At 40.6% G+C, this 24,375-nt stretch overlaps 1 protein-coding gene across 1 annotated transcript; it reads right to left on the bottom strand.

The window, feature by feature from the left end:
- Nucleotides 1–3,801: 3,801 nt before the first annotated feature.
- Nucleotides 3,802–24,107, bottom strand: LOC139459866 (uncharacterized). The gene is made up of 16 exons (XM_071241574.1): nt 24,020–24,107; nt 22,840–23,057; nt 21,818–21,907; nt 20,974–21,103; nt 19,415–19,547; nt 18,303–18,396; nt 17,632–17,697; nt 16,803–16,945; nt 15,616–15,665; nt 13,720–13,834; nt 11,990–12,163; nt 9,187–9,328; nt 8,937–9,047; nt 8,285–8,339; nt 7,096–7,242; nt 3,802–4,905 (listed from the first exon to the last, which is right to left on the bottom strand). Exons 1-16 carry the CDS (start codon nt 24,090–24,092, stop codon nt 4,139–4,141), a joined length of 2,508 nt encoding a protein of 835 aa, XP_071097675.1. The 5' UTR covers nt 24,093–24,107; the 3' UTR covers nt 3,802–4,138.
- Between the last annotated feature and the right edge of the window lie 268 nt (nt 24,108–24,375).

The raw sequence follows: 24,375 nt of genomic DNA, 5'->3' as shown, positions 1-24,375 counted from the left end.
AACGGACAAATGTATAAGAGAAGGTAATTTTTAATCATTAATGTCCAAAGAAGGATTTTAATTAACGGTGGTAACCATAATTTGTTCCAAACACCTACGGTATTCGGTAATAACATCAACAGTTTAAATCATAAGTCCCAAGCACGAGAATCTGATGGCACACAAGTTCAGTAGCGTGTGTGGCCACCATGTGCGTTGACAACTGCCATACAACGCCTCCGCATGGACCTTGTGATGCTTGTGAACACATGATTGGGAAGACGACGGCATTGTTGCTGTGCCAAGATCTTGCCAATTCTGTGGTTGGTTCTGGAGAGTGCGCAGACTTCTGCCAAGAGCATCCCAGACGTGTTCGATGGGATTGGGGTCGGGAGACCTTGACGGCCAGTCCATGACGTTGACTCCCGCATTCTGAAGGAAATTCCTTGTCAAAATTGCTGTGTGGGGTCTGACATTGTCGTGTTGGAAGATCAAACCGGGTCCATCTGCTGCCATAAAAGTCAGAAGTTCTGGTGCCAGTACCTGGTCGCGGTAAGCAGCAGCGTTGAGGTTGCCACGGATGACCAAGAAGCCTGGAACGTGCATTGCCACAGAAAGCACCCCACACCATGACACTTCCGCCTCGAAATATGTCAACTTCCTGTACACAACACTGGGCGTAACGTTCATGACGGCGCCTCCACACCCTCGCCCTACCATCAGCAAATCGTAGATTAAATCGGGATTCATCACTGAAGACGACTTGATTCCAATTCCTCTAAGTCCATCGTAAGTGTCGCTGTGCCCACAATTGACGTTGACGTCTGTGTAATTGAGTCAGAATCGGCCCGCAGTATGGCCGTCGTGTTTGAAGGTGAGCAGTTCTCAGACGGTTTCGAACAGTTGGCGCACTCAGTCTACCCCTAAACAGTTCATTTCTGGTTGGTATAGCCGTCAAACATTGGTTACGGAGGTGACGTAAGACAATCTGACGATCCTCTGCATGTGACGTCACACGTGGTCGACCTGGCCGAGGGCGATCATCGGTGGTACCAGTTTGCTGTAGAATCGTCTGTAAATCATAAATAGTCCGTCGACTAAAACCCATTGTCCTTGCGACTTCAGCAACGGACGTTCCCGTCTGCAACATGCCGATGGCACGTTCACGTTGCACATTTGAAAGGCGTGGCATGACAAACGGCCGTAAAGACTTTTATTTTCTGGTGTTGTTCTTTTTTTGTTAATGACTGCTAACAAGTATGGCTGAAAACACGTGCGGTATTATGGCCACGTGACCAGTTGCACGTGAAAAAACACTTTTGCCACTATAGTGCTGTGCACCTGATTTTGATCGATTTACCTGCACAAAAACGGGTGTTATCTGAAGACAATACGTGGCCATTACACAATAAGGGCCCACAATGATAACTGGTCAAAATGTTAAAATTTTAGGATTGTGAAGTTTTTAATTTGGTTCAGTATAGTTTAACGTTTTGATTGGTGGCTCAGTGTGCTTTTCGCTTGTAGCTTGGGGCGGTCGGGTAGCTGGTTTTCCCCTCCGTGATATTGCTTGACTATTGCTAAACGCGGCGTAAAGCCATACTCACTCACTCGCTTGTAGTTCCTTCATCAGGTTGGATCTCAATGGTGACTACCTACATCAAAACGATTACGTTTTTCAATCATCATTGAATGGGTTCGAAACAGTACAGGTGTACTTGAAGTAACTGTTGAGCTTAATACTGACTTGCACGTGCATCCATGATTCTATGCATCAACTTTCTTATATTGTGAATATAAGATTTTATCACGCATATGTCCTGTATGATTTTGTATATATATATATAGTAACAAAACCCTTTTTTGACATCACACTTTTTAGTCTGTCCAGCACGTGCAGCGAGTAATCTATTATCCCTCCACGAAGTGGGAGGGGGTATAGAAATAAGTGCTGTCCGTCCGGCCGTCTGTCACGTTTCAATTCCGGAACATACCTTGGAAACATCTTAATATTTTATCATGAAACTTTGCATATGTATCAAACACATGCTGAACTGGTGCCTTGTGAAGTTTTGATGTTTGTGTATTACTTAGTGCGTAGTGTCTGCAATAGGGACAAGCTTTCTCTGAAACTAATGAAGTTAGATGAACTTATGCAAGCTTATATAAGAAATACTTATCAAGACTTAATTGGCGCCATAAATTATGTTATCCCCTTCTGTGTGTATTAATTTCACATTTAGTCAGATTTTCGCATTACATAAAGCAATCCTAGTGCCTTTCTCTTCTTTAGGCTTCATAGGACTCTTTTTTTATAGTAAACATTGACTTCCTTATTATTCGCTACTACATGAAGATACCGCATTCTAATTTGGCTCATGGACCCGTGAAGATCCGGGGTAGAATAGGTCTTCAGTAACCCATGCTTGCCGTAAAAGGCGACTATGCTTGTCGTAAGAGGCAACTAACGGGATCGGGTTGTCAGGCTCGCTGACTTGGTTGATGCATGTCATCGTATCCAAATGGCATAGATTGTTGCTCATAATATCGAGACCAGTGAAGATCCGGGGTAAAATAGGTCTTCAGCAACCCATGCTTGCTGTAAAAGGTGACTATGCTTGTCGTAAGAGGCAACTAGCGGGATCGGGTGGTCAGGCTCGCTGACTTGGTTGATGCATGTCATCGTATCCCAATTGCATGGATCGATGCTCATGTTGTCAATCACTGGATTGTCTGGTCCAGACTCGATTATTTACAGACCGCCGTCATTTTGGTGGAATATTGCTGAGGGCGGCGTTAAACAACAAACAAACAAACAAACAACAAACAAACCCCAACCCGTTTTTGACCATCTGTTGAGACATCACGCATACAGAGGCAGAGGTGAGCAGGTAGAGGACTGGGACAACCCTAAAAATAAATGGCCGCACCAAATTGTCCTCCTGAAGTAAGGGCTGAAGGAAGCACTGAATCGCTCGGAGATGTATTTGACCTCACTGAGCGAGTGCTTGAACTGAAGTTAGAAAGCTGAGGAGTTCCTGCCACTGGCGAAGAAGTAACGGTTGTTTGAGTGTCAATAGTAACTGGATATGATAAGATAAGATGGGACAAGCTATGACATTGCTAATGTGTTGTGTGATATGACATGTTGAAATGTGATACAATATAGTTGTGATATATGGTACGATGGTATGTATAGTATGTTATGATAATGTTATATGAAATAATACTATATAATATGATCTTATAATGATACAATATGATATGATGTTATAGAATATGTTGTATGATATAACAAGATGTGATATGGTAATATAGAAATTATGAAATTACAGGGCATGGTATTGTACTGAATGTGTGAAATTATGTGACTGCGTTGAAATGCGAGGTGGAATGACGTGAGGTGATCTGGTGAGATATGTACATAAATTGTATAAAACTGTATATTCTTCAACTTGTACTATAGGCCTGTGGCCTCTTCAGTATGTGAAATAAAGAAAAAATTCAACTGGATGCAATCGTGTACGTAGGTCTCGAAAATGATGACTAACCATGGGGCCACAGAAAAACCATACCTGAGAACCATCCACTTATAGGACCCTCCAAGCACCTGATTAGTGAGAAAGAGAACGAAAGTGCCGGTATTTTCAGGTGATCAGATCGCCCGGATTAGCACGGAATTGCAGTGCTGCTTGACCTATTGTTAGGTGCTTACCATGGTGATGAGTGGGATGTGTTGGGGTGAGAGTTTTGTTTCAGCTAGAAACTTTGTTCTAGGATTATTTCCACACACGAACGATGAAATACATAATATGGGGTAGATACATTTATTACAATTTAATATTTGTGCATACACAAAAGTTCAGAATAATGCCTTGAATCATGATCGAACTGTTCTTGAATCAGAATAGTATTGGATGCCTGCAGGAATCCAGTGTTTGCAGCTTTGTATTCAATTTGCATGTGGCAAATAGATAAGGCACATCGTCAAGACTCCAAGCGCCCTCTTGTTGATCTTGTAAGCCTCCTTGAACCTGTCCCATCACGAAACTTCTCATAGGATCAAATCTGTCATGCTTGTAAACAGCCAGGGGCGGTAACTCTAAATTCCATTTACTTGCTGATCCCCCGCCCCCTCGGCATTTTACTAGTGCTTCAATCATTTTCTGTCGCCGACAATCGCCACAAATATATTTACAACAATCCCTGCTGCCACATAACAGGGTGTAGGTGCTAATATGGTTGTAGCTCTGCTAGACACTGTTACTACACTGGAGGTTGGTTTTGGTGAAGAAGCAGATGGATTTTGTTCTGTAGAGGCTGTTGTGGGAATTGTTGATGTAGTTGGTTCAGTTACCATTGTGGGTGTCTGTGTAGTAATTGCTGGTGTAGTAGTAGTTGTTGGTGTAGATGTTGTAGTTGTTGGTGCAGTGGTGGTAGTTGTTGATGTAGAGGTGGTTGTTGGTGTAGTTGTTGGTGTAGTTGTGGTAGTTGTCAGTGTAGTTGTTAGTGTAGTGGTAGTTGTTGGCGTAGTTGTGGTAGAAGTTTGTGTAGTTGTGGTAGTTGATGTAGTTGTTTCAGTTACCATTGTTGGTGTCTGTGTAGTAATTGCTTGTGTAGTCGTAGTTGTTGGTGTAGATGTGGTAGTTGTTGGTGTTGTGGTGGTAGTTGTTGATGTAGTGGTGATTGTTGGTGTAGTTGTGGTAGCTGTCAGTGTAGTTGTTGGTGTAGTGGTAGTTGTTGGCGTAGTTGTGGTAGAAGTTGTTGTAGTTGTGGTCGTTGATATAGTTGTGGTAGTTGCTGTAGTTGTGGTTGACGTAAAACTGCTACAAGTGGCACAACATCTTTTTATGTAGTCGGAACCGGAAGTGATGCAGTTGCTATATTCGCAAGGGTCAGTATGTATATTGTCGCCATAAGGACAGTCTGCAACAGAAACAAGCTGTGATTAAACCTTCAATTATCTGGTAATTACTGAATGATGATAATTGTGTCGAGCATTTTCGTCTTCTGATTATCATTACCAGAACCCCGTCTGTTCTCCTCTTAGTGAGTGAGTAAGTATGGTTTTAGGCCACTTTTAGCAATATTCCAAAAATATCAGGTCGTGGGACACTAGAAATGGCCTTAAAACATGTGGGGAATCGAACCTCGGTCGTCAGTGTGAAGAGCGAACGCTTTAACCACTAGGCTACCCGACCGCCCCTTATCTCCTCTGAAGCACCGTGTAACCTTTCACTGGACCATGGAAGCAAACCCCAAAGACATTTACCCTTTAAGTGAAACAAATGATCATTGGTAGGCAATGGATCTCAGTCAAGCGAATCTTGGACTCGATGAGCGTATCGATTCACAGTCAATTGATGCAACTCTGCATAACTCATACTGTCAACTATATGTGAGGTGAAATGGGGTTTAACGTTGCGTCCAAGATTATTGCACTTATATAGCGACGTGTATGTACGTGTGTGTGTGGCTGCTTGTACTAGTCCGGACTGATGCCGAATTATAGTGCCAGCTCACTAAGATACCATGCTGCAGTTTTAACATGAATACCCCACTCAGACACAGTATACTGACTCCAAGCCGACCAGTCCTTGTTTTAGCCCCTTAATGCCGAGCGCCAGACAGGGTAACAACAAGTAACATCTTTTAACGTCTTTTGGTATAATGCGGTCGGGGATCGAACCCCGGACTTTCCGCTCTCCGGGCAAACGCTCTACCACTAGACCACGGAGGCGGTCTCTGTCAACTATAAGACATATTTCATTATATGACCATTCCTCAGCACATGATGAAATCACATACGTTATAGATACTAGACATTTGGATGACGGACGGACGGACATCAATCCTTATGGATCTTTGGAATTCAGTACAAAAGAGGAATTGACATATTTTCAGGATATAGAGTTGAAGCAAGAGATGAAAGGACTGACGTTAAACAGTCTAAAAAAGTGTACTGCATCCTCATATGATCCGTGTCATATTTAGACATAGATTATACACGACACAAAACACAATATCTAAACTATATTACGTAATCTTAAGATCAAAACGACGAAGTATAATTGCGATGGAGTTTAATCCCCCAACCGCGATATCTGTACTTACGAACTCCCAACGAGTCCGTTCAAGTGTTATCTTTAAACAAAGATTTTAAACACGATACTAAACACAGTTTGTTAAATACATCACAGAACCATAAGATCAAAATGACGAAGTTTAGTTACGATGGAGTTTAAATCCCAAACAGCGATAGCTGTACTTTCGAACTCCCGACGAGAAAGCTGAAGAAGTTCCGAAGTTTGTGTTTTCATCGTAAGATAAACTTTTTTTTATTGGTCACAACTGTACTGTAAGAATTGTGATCGCCATATGTGCAATTTGATGGAGACAATTTACAATTACAATATACTTATTTGACACTTCCCAAGAGTGACTGAAGCTAGACTATCAAAACGTATTTACCACAAAGTAATTGTGTCTTGGGCAAACGATAAATTCCTGGCAAATAAATATATCATCTAATTTTACCTTTTATAAATAAGAATATCAAAATATGATTTGTTCTTAGGATCTTATAGACACCACCATTGCAAAATAATCCCCATTGCAATACAGTAAGCTACGGTTATAACGAACATGTTTATAACGAACTGACGGATATAACGAACTTACTTTTTTGTCACGACAATTTGCTGTAGTTATGCTTTATATATGCATATAACGAGCCACGGCTACAACGAACTAAATTTAGTGGTCCCTTTGAGTTCGTTATAACCGTAGTTTACTGTATATTCAATGCAAATATCGAATACAGTAAACTACGGTTATAACGAACTCGGAGGAACTACTAATTATAGTTCGTAATAATCGTAGTTCGTTATAAGCATATGTACAGCATTAATACAACAACTGGTCGGGACTAAAAAAAAGTTCGTTATATCGGTTAGTTCGTTATAAGCGTGTTCGTTATAAACGTAGTTTACTGTACATAGAGCATGTAGATGTGAAGCATATTTGACTTCAACCTGGAAATATTACTATTTAAAATGAAAGACAACATGGTTTCCATGTGTCAACGAGAGATTACTATCAATAAGAAAGGAGTACCGTCATTGCTCTTGTAGAGGGGACACGTCTCGCAGCAGGTGCCAAAATAATCAAGATCGTAGCACAGATGTGGTGACGCCTTTATGAACTCAGCACATGTTTCATTTTCCGGGTACACGATTGGCTGGTTTCCGAAGAGACAATCCGCTGAAATTGTTGACATGTTTCCGAGTGAGTGAGTGAGTGAGTTGGGTTTAACGCCGCTTTTAACAGTATTCCAGTTATATCGCGGCGTGTCAGATTAATGTGGAAGGAAAGCCCGAAGTGATGCAGGTCTCAGACGTTTACCACTTTGGTGAAACCCACGAGCACGGGTATGGTGCTGACAAACCTAGATACATAATCGGGGCGAACCGGGATTCGAACCCACAATCATAGGTTTCTGGCGTGCCCAAGGGACGCAAATCGCGGCGCCTTAGATGACTGGGCCACTCGTGCCCCCGACATGTTTCCGAAAGTGATCAGTGCATTAAATGAAATCATGGAAGCATGGATATTATGGTGCCCTCTAAAGAGTATATAATACACCTAGAAAATGTCATGCACCACTTACTATTTTATATAATTGTATCCTGTATTAATGTTCTGACGACACACATTTGGTTTCGCTCACAGCGTGACATACCCAAATAGAAATACAGAAAATCGATTATTCATGATCAGTAGCTTGTTCTGTGACTGTTCCATGGAAAAGATCTATTCAATTACCCTTTCAAATGCTCCTTTGTTTTTTTAATATTATGTTTACTTGTTTGTCAGTCTGGAAGAGCATAGAATGACCCTTTGCTAAATTTCACTGATCGATTGTATCTTAGAATATTATTACAATAGGATCAACAGCGGTAGAAACTAACAGGTTTAGTCCACAAGCCCTTATAATGATATTATATAGCAAAACCCTTAAAAAGGGTATATTTCTACTTGTCCTTAGGATACCTTTACCATTGGGAAGTTTGGCAAGGACAATAGGACTAGTTTCTAACGCTGATCAATGTCAAGGTCACTGGTGAGTTGGTGGTCTGATGTGCTACGACACATTTGGCAAAGTTGCATCCCTTAGTGCTTCCAGGATCCGCTGGAAGTGGATTTGAATCCAAATATTCACCCCTGTTACGATCCGTGGTTTGTCAGTATCATATCCATGCTAACGTATGGACTTATGTGTAGAAGAAAAGCCTCAACAACTTACTATTCTTCTGTTCTGGTGCATCAATGGAAAACACGCACTGCCCAGCAACACACCACTGAAATCACACGTGTAACACATACAAATTTACATGTATACTACTACTACTACTACTACTACTGCTGCTGCTGCTGCTGCTGCTGCTGCTGCTGCTACTACTACTAGGGGGCACAGGTGGCCCAGTCGTCTAAGGCGCCGCGATTCGCTGTGCACGGCACGCCAGAAACCCATGATTGTGGGTTCGAATCCCGGTTCGTCCCAATTATGTTTCTAGGTTTGTCAGCATCATACCCGTGCTCGTGGGTTTCACCGAAGTGGTAAACGTCTGAGACCTGCATCACTTCGGGCTTTCCTTCCACATTAATCTGACACGCCGCGATATAACTGGAATACTGTTAAAAGCGGCGTTAAACCTAACTCACTCACTCACTACTACTACTACTACCACTGACTGATAATAATAATAATAATAATAATAATAATAATAATAATAATAATAATAACAGCACTTTATGAAACAAATATATTAATTATTATGCTGCTCAACAGACAAAATTCAATTTCATTATGATGTTTACTTTCAATTCCCCGGGAAGTGCATGCAAATGTTAACATGGGTTAAGTACAGACACATATGCACGTTCAGATGGTGTACCTTTTTATTGCCACATGGCGTTCCTTCTGCAGCACTGCGGGGCGACTCAAGCTCGTCCCTGCCACAGATCATTCTCTTGCATATGTTTTCTGAATTACCTATGTCGATATCCTGTAAACGTCATGTTCAATAGTGAGTAAAATGTCTATCTATAATGAAAATATACCAGTTAGGCAATTTTTACACTTGTATAGTATATGATGTTCCAAGCAGGATTTTTTCTAATGATGTGAAATGTATTATTTCTCACTGATCGCAAGACGAAGCCAGGTCCAAACATCATTTGACACTGCGTGTGAACGTCGTAGAGCTGCCCCGGCATCGTCCCCGTGATGTTTGTCACAGACGCCGGTTCGAGACTCGTCTGTAGGCATTGCCTTTGGGCATCTGTACTGTAAAAATGTACGGAGAACGATATTGAATAGGAAATATGACGGATATATTAGGTTATATGGATATACTCATGCGCAAAGACACCAGCACATATTGTAAAATGTCGTCATCTTCTAAAACATATACGGAGACAGATATTGAATAGGAGATGTATCAGAAATATCACGTTATAGTGAGTTACTCATGGGCATGGACACTAGCACAAAATGTCGCCATATACGGTATCTTCCCAAAACGTAGACCTGCCAAAATGCAGACCCGTTAAAACAACACTCGTTATGGCTGGTTGCATCAGTAATTAGTCCCCTGTACCTTTGATTAAGTAAAATGGTATCACTCATGTAACAAGAAAGAAAGCTGGGTAGATTTCACAATTTTTTATTCAAATGTTATTTCATTTGTCATTTATGATTATCAGTCATTTTCACTTGTTTATCATCAGTGGACCAACTGCATCCAGGTACTGAAGGGGTGTCTTTTCACGGCGATGAAGCTGTTCCTTGAGTCGGACAAGTACACAGTACACATTTTCATTCTCCGTCCTGTTCTTAGCGTACGTGTAGCCGTCTAGGAGAACTTGTGGGGCACCTTTCTGGGACAAGACATTCTCAACTTTCGTAAGTCCGGCCATAGCTTAATTGGACGAGATTGAAGCTCATGTTCAAATATATTTATATGTTATATTAGAGATTGAGAACATTTGGTATATTCTTACACAAATCCCACAACTTGTTTAAAGGTAATGTTTGAGTAAGATTTGTGATGTACCGGGAGCAGATTAAAGAAAGGAGGAGTTTTTTAAGACAATGTTGTTGTTGTCCACTACTGCTCATTGTCTCAACATATTGATAATCCCTCATAGCAGGGGAGTGGACCAGTCCATTCATTAATTAGGTGTGACCAGCATGGCCCAATTAATTAGTGAGCTAATTTTAACTGCTTTTTGGGAGGTCTGCATTTTGGAGGTCTACGTTATGGGAGGGAACCCCATATACAATAATGACGAGGCGCTACAATTCGGTACGAGATATTTGTCTTAGTTATACCAGCACCCGGTAGGATACCGGTGAACACATTACCACACATATTCACGTCTAATAGTGTGTCACCTTTACCACTCACCTCCCATCTATCCGAGTTAAAATCAATTGGTTTGCAAAAGTTATTTCCGCAATGCTAATGGAAAACAAACTGAAATGGAGCATTTATTGTAAATAACCCTTTGAAACTAACACGTTGATTTGCGCTAAATGAAAGGAAAGAGTGATGTATTCATTGTCACGAAAGAAAAGCCCTGGACAATGGTAATGAAACAATTCTCAGATACACTTAACAAAATCCAACAGTCTGAATGGAATCACGAGAAAAACTATGGTTAGCAAAAGTTTGGCACAAGGGAAAGACGGAAAATGGAACGGAACAGAGCCGGATTAATCCAGATCTTCAGTAATAAAGTGTTCATTTCACATTTAGGGTAAAGTGTTATTATCACAGCAGTAAATAAATGTATGCCAAATTCAAATTCAACACAAAATGTTCTTTACAAGTCAAATTCCATTGATGAATAAAGAAACTACATCCCACTTTTCAATCCTGATCCAAAATCTGACTTGGCTACATTAGAACACAATTGTTAACAGTTTGCAGTAAAACCTTGTTAACACGAAGTTCCCATCGAACAAAACATTTGATGTGCTGCTTCAGCCAATAAATACTTACTTTCAGATGCAAATTGTGTAAATGGCGGGTGCTACCGGTAAGGCAGGATATGCTTACGCTTTTCGCGAACACTTGGTATGATCGCTGATTTTCAGTGGTCCATTCATATAAGTTTCACAGCTATTGTGCTCCATACGCCAAATGGAATGTGTTACAAAGGATAATCTAGACTGGTTATTTTCTTGCATTTTGTACTGGTTATATTTTCAATAATAATGGCGAGACTATATATGTCAGTAGCACACAAATGGCAAGGAAAACACATAGATTGCTTCTAGAGTGAGGTGAGGTGAGATGAGGTGAAATTGGGTTTAACGTCGCGTCCAAGATTATTGCACTTATATACCGACGTGCATGTACGTGTGTGTGTGTGTGGCTGCTTGTACTAGTCCGGACTGATGCTGGTTTGATAGTGCTAGCCCACTGAGATACCATGCCGCAGTTTAACATGAATAGCCCAATCAGACACAGTATACTGACTCCAAGCCGACCAGTCCTTGTTTTAGCCCCTTTATGCCCAGCGCCAGACAGCGTAACAAGTACCATCTTTTAACGTGCTTTGGTATGACGCGACCGGGGATCGAACCCCGTACCTTCTGCTCTCCGGGCAGACGCTCTACCACTAGACCATGGTCGATCCCATTTCTATTCCATTTATTAAAGTTGTCCCTGTTTCATCTTTCAAACCATCCGACCCGTGTCTTCAACAACTCATGCTTGCCATAAATGGCGACTATGCTTGTCGTAAGAGGCGACTAACGGGATCGGGTTGTCAGGCTCGCTGACTTGGTTGATGCATGTCATCGTATCCCATTTTTTGAATCGATGCTCATGATGCCAATTACAGGATTGTCTGGTCCAGGCTCGATTATTTACAGACCGCCGTCATATGTTGGAATATTACTGAGTGCGGCGTTGAACAACAAACAAATCATACCAACCCGTCTGTTAGGATGCCTTGGATGAAGGTTTGGAAGTATCGTAACGAACACGTGGAAAAGACGTAGTAGTTGTTGTGGTCAAGAACTTGGGTCGTGGTGTGGGAATCGCCGGACATAACATACTGGTATGTAGAGTTACACGTGTTCTCCTGCCCGTCATGCAGGGCGCTCAGCCTGCAAAATACCAGGTCAATTTTATGAGATCTATAGGGGCACGGGTGTTCTAGTCGTCTAAGGCGCCGCGATTCGCTGTGCAGAGTTGCGTCCCTTGGACACGCCAGAAACCTATGATTGTGGGCTCGAATCCCGGTTCGCCTCGATTATGTTTCTAGGTTTGTCAGCACCATACCCGTGCTCGTGGGTTTCACCGAAGTGGTGCAGTGAAGTGGTTTATCAAACGTCTGAGACCTGCATCACTTCAGGCTTTCCTCCCACATTAAGCTGACACGCCGCGATATAACTGGAATACTGTTAAAAGCGGCGTTAAACCCAACTCACTCAATTACTTATGAGATCTAAATCATTCTGTGCATCACCCAATTTTTATCAATATTCTAGCAATATTACCTCCCGGAACTGTAAGAATTGGTTTCGCACACTGTACCTATTATAAATGTCGAAACAATGACTTCTACATGAGGAGCAATCACTTTAATCACACATTTAAGCGTCGCTGTACTTGAAATTAGTATAGCAAAAATAGCAATACATGCTCAGAGATGTGTATATGTGTCTTTTCTGGGTAGTGCATGTCTCGTCCGATGTATAGTATGACTCTTTGTTTATAGCAGTATCGGTAAATCTCGTAATCCACACCCCCTGTTGAATGTTTACTTTTGCAAATCTAAGCACAACATTTCAGCGCTTGATCGAATACAGGACTCGTTACGGTATATCACAGCTTCTCGTAAGTATACACGTTAATTGTTTTATGACAGTTTCTGGAATGTTTTTGAGGTGGGATTTCCCCACCTCCATTCGAAATTGATTACAAAAGATTAATTTATTAAGACAAAGTCCCTTGACCCAACCTGGTATAGGTCGTATGCATACTGTTGATGCGTTATACAAAATAGAAAGTGATATTAACAACATAACCCACACGTATCACGCAACAAAACAGCCATACCGTGATAATATAGAGTTGCACGCCCTTGAGTCGCTAATGACAATACATGTATTTTGTTTACCGAACTCGGTAAAGAAAATCAGCGTCGACCAATTCTTATTAATGTGTCATAAAAATGTAACAAATGTGAGCGAGTTGGGTTTAACGCCGCTTTTAACAGTATTCCAGTTATACGTGTCAGCTTAATGTGGAAGGAAAGACCGAAGTGATGCAGGTCTCAGACGTTTACCACTTCGGTGAAACCCACGAGCACGGGTATGGTGCTGACAAACCTAGAAACATAATTGGGGCGAACCGGGATTCGAGCCCACAATCATAGGTTTCTGGCGTGACCAAGGGACGCAACTCTGCACAGCGAATCGCAGCGCCTTAGACGACTGGACCACCCGTGCCCCCTGTAACGAAGAACAAGAAACATGTTGCGTATGACATATTTAATAGGTCTGTAAGCGTGCGCCATTACGATCTAATTATAAATTAACTACAGCGATAATTTAGCGTTCCACCCAACATAACCTGGCGTAGATTCGAAATCATTGGCGGGCCAATAGAGATGAACTAACAAAAATGTCATGGTAAACTGTACATTAAAAACACTTACGCATGTCCGACTTCGTGTGTTGTGACCAGCATGTCGTCAACCAGGTTGTCTGAATATTCCACAGCTGACACACTGTCATATGGCGTATCACATATCGTTCCTATACCTGCATACCCTGTGGTAACACGAGGATGGAAACTGATCATGAAACACATCAACATATTACAGGAGTGATCGCGATGGTTTCAAGCCGCCTTCACAAGTATTCCAGCAATATCACGACAGGTATATTAGAACTCGGCTTCAAACCCGGCCTTCCGTGACCAGCGATTCTGTACCCACCAGGTTACCCCTTTGACCCATGTTAAAGTAAGAGTGAGTTTAACGCCGCCTTTAACAGTATTCCAGTTATATCACGGCGTGTCAGCTTAATGTGGGAGGAAAGCCTGAAGTGATGCAGGTCTCAGACGTTTACCACTTGGTGAAACCAACGAGCACGGGTATGGTGCTGACAAACCTAGAAACATAATCGGGGTGAACCGGGATTCGAGCCCACCATCAAAGGTTTCTGGCGTGCCCAATGGACGCAACTCTGCACAGCAAATCGCGGCGCCTTAGACGACTGGGCCACCCGTGCCCCCTTACAGTAAGAACCTGGTGTTACCAAATGCCATTTAAATTTTTCTAGATTGATTCCCTCTAGCTGTATATATGAAGCACCTGACATAACAGTTAGATACTGAATGCCGTTGTACTGACTGTTCCTTGTAGAAATGATGAACATGAAAATAACAATACCGTTTTACCATAACTTGGGTGAACATCACAAGGCAAAATTCTAATGGTGAAATTTGTTATTTCAATTTGAAAACTAATAGCAATTTTATATCTCAATTCAATAGAACTTCAGTATTCTACAAAAAAACAAAAACAGAGGCGATTCCAAACTCGACGGAATTGATGGTATGAACGCCGTCGCTTAGGACGACGTTCATACAATGTTTGGCCCTCACTCTATGAAGTTTCATACTCCAATGAACTCACACAAAGAGAAATACAATTCTTGTAATTTTCGTTTCACTATTTTTACCTAACAGATCGTAGACCTTGATCTTTACACAATTATATTAAGTACGTGTGACTTCATGTTTTCAATGACAGCCATACAACAACCAGCTGTATCGCGGAATGAAATAGTTCCTCAAAACGAGTGGTGACATGAGCTTATGTATGCCAAACATGCTCAATGTGCTCAACAAGATCAACTTGTGTAGTTTTTGTACAATAAATGTACTCAAATAATATACTCGTCAGATGTCAAAGGTCTTTTAAGAACTACCTCAGTAAGTCAGTCACAATGACAGCGCGCCCTAATACATTTACATCAAATACAAGACTACAAAATAAACGTGACGGGAGTGATTTCCGAATTTTTGATGAACCTGTGACTAGTGTTAGACATCACTGATCATTTGGTCGATCCCTTAAAGATGATTGTAAAGTTGTGGCAAATAGAAACTGTAAGATACATTAATTTATTGCTGAAGACTGTCACATTAGTCTAGAGACGGATCGAGTCGATACTACGGCAGTTTGGATCTGCTTTTCTTCCTCTGTTCTCTAGGATGGGTTGTAGAGAGGATATCCTTGAACAGACAAGCAATCAAACTCCCTGACTGATGAGAAACAACACTTCCGTATGTATTCGTGCTTGGGAACTCCCGTGGGTCCCCTAGTAATGTGGAAGTAGTCCGTCAGTGTTCACGTCTTTTCAAGAACACGGTCTCGTGGAAAACGTATAAACGTCAAATTATGTCGTTCATACGCTTATGATACGTCAATTTCTAGGTCATGTGACCCACCTCTCGTCCAATGGAAAAGACATATCGTGTAAACTTCAAATTCCAAAATTATTCCAAAATGACTGAATGCCTTAGAAAGTATACTGCGACTCACCAAGCAGGTCTGCGGTGTCTCCATTTTCCTCTACATTGATTAGGTCCTTCCTAGAACGAGTTGGTAACATGTCAGCTATTCTGATGTAACAGGGCTAAGCTAACACATAACACGAAATTTGGGCAGAGGCAAAGATGTTCATTTTCATGGGGTCATTATTGGGAAGATGTTGATTAAGTGGGAGAGTTAATTAACGTCGCTTTGAACAGCAATTCAATTATATCAGGGGCTGTTAGGCTGATGTTGGGGGACAGCCTGATGTGATGGTTTCAGGCGTGAACACATAACCACAAACCTAGAACATCGCCTCGGCGAATCTGGGAGTCAAACCCACGACATTAGGTTTAAGGCAGGCCTAAATGGCGCACTTCTGCACATCTTATTGCAACGTTTTGGACAACCTATAAAGCATGGAGAACTAATGAATGACTGTGAGTTGAGTTTAACGCCGCTTTTAACAGTATTCCAGTTATATCGCGGCGTGTCAGCTTAATGTGGGAGGAAAGCCCGAAGTGATGCAGGTCTCAGACGTTTGATAAACCACTTCACTGCACCACTTCGGTGAAACCCACGAGCACGGGTATGGTGCTAATTTTATCATCTAATTTTACCTATTATAAATAAGAATATCAAAATATGATATGTTCTTAGGATTTTATATAACATGTTTTCAAAAGAAATCCATGTTATTTTTGTCAATGATCCACAAATCCCGTATCAAATCAAGTATCTTTACTTAACGTTCAGGGGAGATAATCCAAGTTCGGAATTATTGAAAGTGAGTGAGTGAGTGAGTTGGGTTTAACGCCGCTTTTAACAGTATTCCAGTTATATCGCGACCTGTCAGCTTAATGTGGGAGGAAAGCCCGAAGTGATGCAGGTCTTAGACGTTTACCACTTCGGTGAAACCCACGAGCACGGGAATGGTGCTGACAAATCTAGAAACATAATTGGGGTGAACCGGGATTCGAACCCACTATCATAGGTTTCTGGCGTGCCCAAGGGACGCAACTCTGCACAGCGAATCGCGGCGCCTTAGACGACTGGGCCACCCGTACCGCCACTTATGAATGAAAACAGCATTAGAACCGCAGGGCGTACTTAACACACAGATAACACAACAGGTAATAAGGTGGTCGGGGACATGTGTGAATTATCTATACACTTGGCTGATTGTGACAACTCACGCCGTGAACAAAACAACGTGGTCATTTTCAGGGAATCCTGGTGTGTCAGTCTTCCATCGGCTTGTGCCCTCGAGAAGTTTATCACCATCTATCTTCGTTTCATCAACTGCAGCACTTTGGAACGGTTGTTCTGACTGCTTATCCTAAAATGATATCACGGAGAACCATGATACATACAATATCTGAATCAGAATGTTTAATTATTGACGTTAATATCAATAGTGTCTTCTGATTATAATGTATTCAGGAAATATAGTAATCCTGTCCTTGTCGTTATTGGCCTATTGTTTGTTTGTTGTTTAATGCCACACTCAGCAATAGTCCAGACTTATAACGGCGGTCTGTAAATAATAGAGTCTGAACCAGACAGTCCAGTGACTGACATCATGAGCATCGATCCACACAACTGGGATATGATGAGATGCAGCAACCAAGTCAGCGAGCCTGACCACCCGATCCCGCTAGACGGCTCCTATTAGCCTATTGAAAATGGTTCATCCAGCTGTGTAAACTTTAACATCATGGCTGGAGTCAATGTGTATGTTATATCACCATTATACCATCACACAACGTACTTTTAATGTCACCTGCACAGTAATGACATCACCATCAATACAGTGAGTGAGTGAGTATAGTTTTTACGCCGCTTTTAGCAATATTCCAGCAATATCACGGCGGGGGGACACCAGTAATTCGAGATTCGAACCCGGGTCTTCGGCGTGCCATCACAATACAGTGTAACATTAAGTTGTTACATTTGATACGCCATGTATGGAAGGCAATGTAGTTTGCTTACCAAAATACCAACAACTGAAGACAAACTTCTTACCTCAATGATATATCCTATCAGGTTTATGTTGTACAGAGGAGACGCCTTCTTATAACGGAGATCGACCTGTTATTGAAAGATAATTAGCAAATTTGGGTTACCAAATGATTATAAGAAGATAATGAGATCAACTAAACTCATCACTGTGTATCCAAACTAGGAAACAGGGTCACCTGTTATCACCTTACTGATCCATGCCAACCTCTATAATCAACACTGAATGAAATGCTATAAATATATTGTTTAACACTGCACTCCGCACACTGTTCCAGCTATATGAAACACAATCAAACTAGCCTGACCATTTGGTCGTTACTTACTTATTCTAACCCGCAATGGACGTCATACAGCTGGAATATTGTTGGAGTGCGGCGTTAAACAACAAACTTAACCCAATTTACCCTCGGGGAAAACTGTAAGAAACCTTAACCCGTTCATAAGATGTGCGTAAACGACAATGTCTTGGCCTACTTTTAATTCCGGTTTTAACCCTATCGAACATGTATGGTTTGTTTTGTTTGTTGTTTTAACGTCGCACTAAGTACTATTCCAGCTATATGTCACGCAATCAAACAAGTCACCGAGTCTGACCACCCAATCCATTTGGTCACCTCTGACGTTCAGCATACTTCCCTAGGAATATCCAAGTGGAATACTGTAAGAAACCTCACCCCGTTCATAAGATGTGCAAAGTATCTCTTGAGGCCTTGTTTTGTCTCCTGATGCTTTAAGGCTTCGGACTGCTGGGTTGCTCTGGAAAACCATCTGTGAAGGACAAGGGAAGCTTTTGGTTTGTTTTGTTTTGTTGTTTAACGCTGCAATCAGCAATATTCCAGCTTTATGACGGCGGTCTGTAAATAATCGAGTCTGGACCAGACAATCCAGTGATTAATATCATGAGCATCGATCCACGCAATTGGGACCGATGACATGCATCAACCAAGTCAGTGAGCCTGACCACCCGATCCCGTTAGTCGCCTTTTACGACAAGCATAGTCACCTTTGAAGGCAAGCATGGGTTGCTGAAGACCTATTCTACCCCGGAATCTTCACGGTCGACAAGGGAAGCAATTACCAGGAAATGCTTTGACGACATAAAACTCCCATGGGGCATGTTACAATGGTTTTACCTCATAAAATTGTATTTCTTGTCACGAAGATACAAATACGTACATCCCCAAGACCTTGGTTTACTATTATAAGGGTAACGCTATTTTTCAGGGCATTATCATTTTCAAAAGCCCGAGGTCTTCCATTAACGGCCAAATGAAGGAGGGCAGTTGAAAAGACCGAGAGCTTCTGCAAATGATAATGCCCTGAAAAATAGCGTTACCGTTATTATAGCTTAAATGGATGGAATTTGTTATCAAATAAAAAGAAACAACAATATCGGTTTTCAAACATTTAATGCAATCAACACGAATGTCACTAACCCACCTACAAATATGGAAACATCATTGAACAAACCAGATGACGACACTATTGAACGTGACGTCACATATCCATATCCTATGACGTCACCTAACAATGGCCCGTCGTCAAGAAATATGAGGGCATTATCAAGTTAACAGTGGCCCGCTCATTTTTGATAACATGCGGGCGGTTTAATGATAAGTCTATCCATTTTAGCTGTAATGCCAGATAACTACTCAAAGAAACACACTGAGGCATTATTGACTGGGTTAATTGGTGTGGAGGTAAATGTATTGCACAACCCAATATTATCTGGCCCACTTTTTAAATTGTACAAATTGTACTCGTTATTAAGGCTGAAGGCAAGTACCTTTCATAAACAGAGAACGCTATCACTGTAATGACGTCCACGTAGATTGGCTCCTGAATCTCGCGCTTCTTCCTCAAGGATTCTGATGCCATCATCCAACCATCTCTCCCTGACTGACCCTTCTCGCGACCATCTGAATACACAACATCTCAATACACAACGGGACTTTTAATTGTGATATTTACTCATGTCGTTTGTGATTGGTGTTAACCTTCATGTTAACCTGTACGTTAACCATTTCTCAGGCTTCTTTTCTGTTTCTTTATAAAACAGCTTGTTATCATTTGTTATCATACCAAACGATTCTGAGATTGTTACGATCCAATCTTGAATTTGTTATACTACATGTGGTTATACACTTTGAAATTCAATGTAATCAAAGTCTTATTTTGTCACAAAATGCCCAAACTCGTTTTTTTTCCAGCAAACTCATTTCAATGGATAAGAATACATCATTTACGCATCTTGGGTTACATATTTGTTCAAAATTGTAATTGACAATAGAAGAAAAAACGAACAGTCTATGCATAATTCCGTCAATGATTGTATCGATTCTATCATGATTAAACACTTCTTTTACTTTCGACAAAAACTGTTCAAGAAAAAGGAATATAATTTTAGCGATATTTCTGCATTCTGATTTGATTAGAAACATGCACGGTGTGCAGGTATATTGTGCATCAAAAAATATACTTTACAAATTGAATCCACTTTTAATGTGCAAAATTTAGAAATTAGTAAAACCTTTATAAATTGTTATGACTATTTTCAGATCGGTTCGTGTGAATGAGAATAAGACGGATTTATATTATAAGAAAACAACATTTAAAGGTGTTAAAACGTATCACAACATTTTTTAGGTTTTCAGGGAGAGCTTCCCTAGGATTATTAAGCCACTGACCGCAGCAGATTTTTTTTGATGCAGATAAAGACGGGACAAACATAAGGTGAAACATTCACAATTTCTGTAGATATACTCTTGAAAAAACGCTTGTTTTTCATTCTCTTTTCTTGGTGATGTCACAAGTACTACACTACCAAGTGATGATGTCCAATGAATTTACCATCATAAGGGAAAGTGAGTGAATGAGTTGGATTTAACGCCGCTTTTAACAGTATTCCAGTTATATCACAGCGTGTCAGTTTAATGTGGGAGGAAAGCCCGAAGTGATGCAGGTCTCAGACGTTTACCACTTCGGTGAAACCCACGAGCACGGGTATGGTGCTGACAAACCTAGAAACATAATCGGGGCGAACCGGGATTCGAACCCACAATCATAGGTTTCTGGCGTGTCCAAGGGACGCAACTCTGCACAGCGAATCGCAGCGCCTTAGACGACTGGGCCGCCCGTGCCCCCTCATAAGGGAAAGACCATTTAGTAACTGGGAGAAGCTGGAATTTTGTATGACAATACCTTGCAGTCAGAGTTTCGAAATAAACAATATTCTGAAAGGAGGAGCTGAACAAATTATTTTTAATTTTTATCCAGCAAATGTATATTTGATTCTGTTAAAGCGAAGGACAAGTTTCTTTTCCGTTAAACCTACGAACACCTTACCATCATTAGCTATTAGTGAAATGAGAACTGGTGAAGAAGTAAGGGTGTAGCTGATATCACTGGCAGCTGATTCTGTTCCTGTCGGCTTCAACTCATACATACGTGGTCCAGAGAGCAAGAGAAGGCCTTCCTGGTAAATAAACAACAATCGTAATATGCACTTACGGTAAATTTCATGCACTCATAATACATTTTGTTGAGAAATTTATCCTTAACAATTATATTATTGGTCTATGAAATGTATTGTAATATCATAAAATTGATATTACAATACATTTCATAGACCAATAATATAATTGTTAAGGATAAATTTCTGACATTCAGGTGAGCTTTTTAAAGGACGAAACATTTGACTGACTTATCTTTGTCTTGCAATAATTCTCACCCTGCACTGGACATATCAACCACAATGGTGTACGAGGTGTCAGCACATGTAAAGACTGGCGGTTGTTTAACGAAATGCATTTGATATGAGGCATCTGGTTCATCGAAATACAAATTTGTTCTATTTCATAGGTGTGCGTTTAACTGATAGCGAAATTGGAAAGCCATCTACATACATTAATAAAAGCGACAAAACCCATTCGAGTCGAATGCACAGTTCCGACTATATCATGAGCAAGTTTTATGAATCACGAACAATGTGACCATTTGACTTATTGAAATATTTGCTGAGGCCCTGAACAAATGCCATTCAATCTTTCCCTCTAGCATGAACCTCATGTAGAGAACTGAAAAATCGACACAGGCGTTTGCTTTGGTATATTAAATGGGGCGCCTTATGCAGACATGATCACTTGACATTCAACATTTACATTTTATCGTGAAAAGCAGTAACCCATACAAATATATAATACGGTTGGTTTTCCTCTTTGATAACGCAGGACACCTCGATGTTAGCCACGTGAGTCACATCCTGGTACTCTGCGGTTCCCTGAAAGAAAATTAAAAGGTATTACAACAAGAAATGATATTCTTTATGAATGGGTGAATGTCAGCTTTCAATTGGGTTAACGTCTATCTAACCCTTATCCACGTTAATAAAGCTGCAAGAGTTTTATGTCATATATTGTCCAAAGTTAGCGAGTGTGGTATTTGCAGACAAGCATAACACTTGATGTGCAGTTATGTCTCATGGAAAAACTGTACATGTTTCATGAAAGATCATAACTTCCTGTGCACTCTCGCACAAGATAGAAATGAAAATGTATGTGTTTGTGTACATAATAGGAGTAATGAGGGTCTCTCGCCTATTAGATACCCTCCCTTGCCACAATATTATCAGCATACCCGTCCTCTTCTTTGTTCATATAAAGGGGCGATGGGGTACAATGTGTGGATCCCATTTCTCGGGTACCGCGCCCTGATATTCCTGGAATACTGCTAAAAGCGGCGTAAAATCAAACTTATTCCTCAGCAATTCTCGCTTCAATGCCTTTCATACTCCCAATTACGTTTTTATTGCTCAAGACGGGTTTTTCAATTATGGGGTTTCAGATAGCATAAAGTAACTAACTTCATAATGTATAAGAGTGAAATTTTTTTTAACAATTTTGAATGAAATTCAATTGATATTTTGACAATGAGTGAGCACGCACACACTTTGCATTATATTTTCTGACCTGGTTAAATGATAGGAACATTAATTGCTTTGTTAACAGTATCCCAAACAGTACTGGGTTTATTTCTTGTAAATTCTACACCCGTACATGTTTGTTCATCAACGTAAAATATCCCTTTAGAAAAATATACCATGAAGAAGTAAAAGAACACAAACGTTCACATGTATCGAATCTACAGTTTACCTAGTATTGATAAGTACACGTTCATTGTACAACAAATACTGAGTTGTGACAGCATTTTTACCTCCAGCTCCAACACTGTATCTCTGACGATGATTGGGTTCCCCTTCTCATCCTGTCTAGATACATATACAGGGGTTGTTTTCTTCACCGACGTGCTGGTCTCCAACTGAAGAGTGACGGAGTCATTGTGTGTCCTTACACTCACTGTGAACTCCCTGGGGAGAGTACAGTCTCTCAACCCTGGATGTGGTTTTACTATGTCAACGGAAGCGCCTATACCTAGAAGAGAAGAATACCTTATATTGCCCTTAAGAGTAGAGCAATCATGTGTATGAGCACATAATACAATGTAGTAACGTCGTAACAATAACTTTCTACATTTTGCTTATGTGCATTCTAGCGATTCTAAATGTTGACGGGTCAATTGAAGCCATATATGGCGTCACAGTGTTTTGTTGTTGAGAAAGATACCACAAGACGTCATCCATTGTTCATGACGTCACACATTAATTACATTACGTCATCTGAACAATAGGCTGCCTTCAGTGAAGGGTTTCTCTGTAGGGTTGACTTCATACGCTTTTTCTTCATTTTGTCTCTTAAAATGTCAGTGAGTAATATAATAGAATAACCTCGAAATTACGGATTGCTTATTCCTTGTGAATGAATGCTATGAGTCCCTCAACAAAGGCTTGAGATTAACATTATTTATTCATACGTTTAGTGTCAAATATTTCATTTTAACAAAGGGTATATTCTCAAACATAATTTTACACAGACAGTTCGAGTTTGGTAAATGGTCGAAATGTGATATAAGAGCACGTTTGATATAGAGACAATTTTATCACAACAATACAACAAAATTAGCTTTAAATGTTATCATTAATAATCCAATATTAACACCATAAAATTAACATATTCATAGACACTGTTGCAAAACAACGTGTCATCACTATTTATATAAATTGATATACACATGTTTATGCTATAGTCAGACTTGTACAATAGGCTCTTCTTTTAAGCCCAGACTTGTTATGAATTATGGAAAATATCTTGAAGTTTAATTTTACCATCAAATTTACAAAATCCACAACGAATATATCTAAATATATAGGTAAATCCTTTCGTACAAACCAGCAAGCTGAAATGCGAAGACAATATGGACATATATTGGCATACACAAGTTACAATGTTATTGCCTAACGTAAACGACATTTTTCATGAGATATGTTTGTACTCACTGTCTTGGCACAATCCAAACTGGCTTAAGGTGAGCAGAATGAGAACCTTCATTTTCACAAAATCGTATGCCATGTTAGATCGTCCAAAGGCGTTCAACCAGCGTTTAGCCTTGCTATCTGTTAACAAACTTTCTTCAGTTAGACACATCTTTGTATGCTTGTACGCTTCAATGGCGATAGTGTGAATGGTGAGTAACAACCGCTGTGTATGAGAAACGGCTTTCATATTCAATCACGTTTTGCGATCGCCACCCTGGCCTAGATCGATTACAATACATACAAAGAGAGCATCTGACAATGTTACCCTTCTGGTGACACACTGGACATGTTTATTTTTGGGGAATGTTTTATGTTTC

This window comes from Haliotis cracherodii, unplaced genomic scaffold, assembly GCF_022045235.1.
Source record: "Haliotis cracherodii isolate W230 unplaced genomic scaffold, xgHalCrac1.p SCAF_13, whole genome shotgun sequence".
NCBI lineage: Eukaryota > Metazoa > Mollusca > Gastropoda > Lepetellida > Haliotidae > Haliotis > Haliotis cracherodii.
Note: the sequence above shows the minus strand (reverse complement) of the source record. Positions and strands in the feature narration are given on the sequence as shown.

Coding starts and splice junctions, on each gene's coding strand:
- LOC139459866 (XM_071241574.1), bottom strand. CDS start 24,092: ATGGCATACGATTTTGTGAAAATGAAGGTTCTCATTCTGCTCACCTTA. Junction 13,835..15,615: donor AGACACCGCAGACCTGCTTG/GTGAGTCGCAGT, acceptor GTGTTACCACAG/GGTATGCAGGTATAGGAACG. Junction 4,906..7,095: donor CCTCTACAAGAGCAATGACG/GTACTCCTTTCT, acceptor TTTCTGTTGCAG/ACTGTCCTTATGGCGACAAT.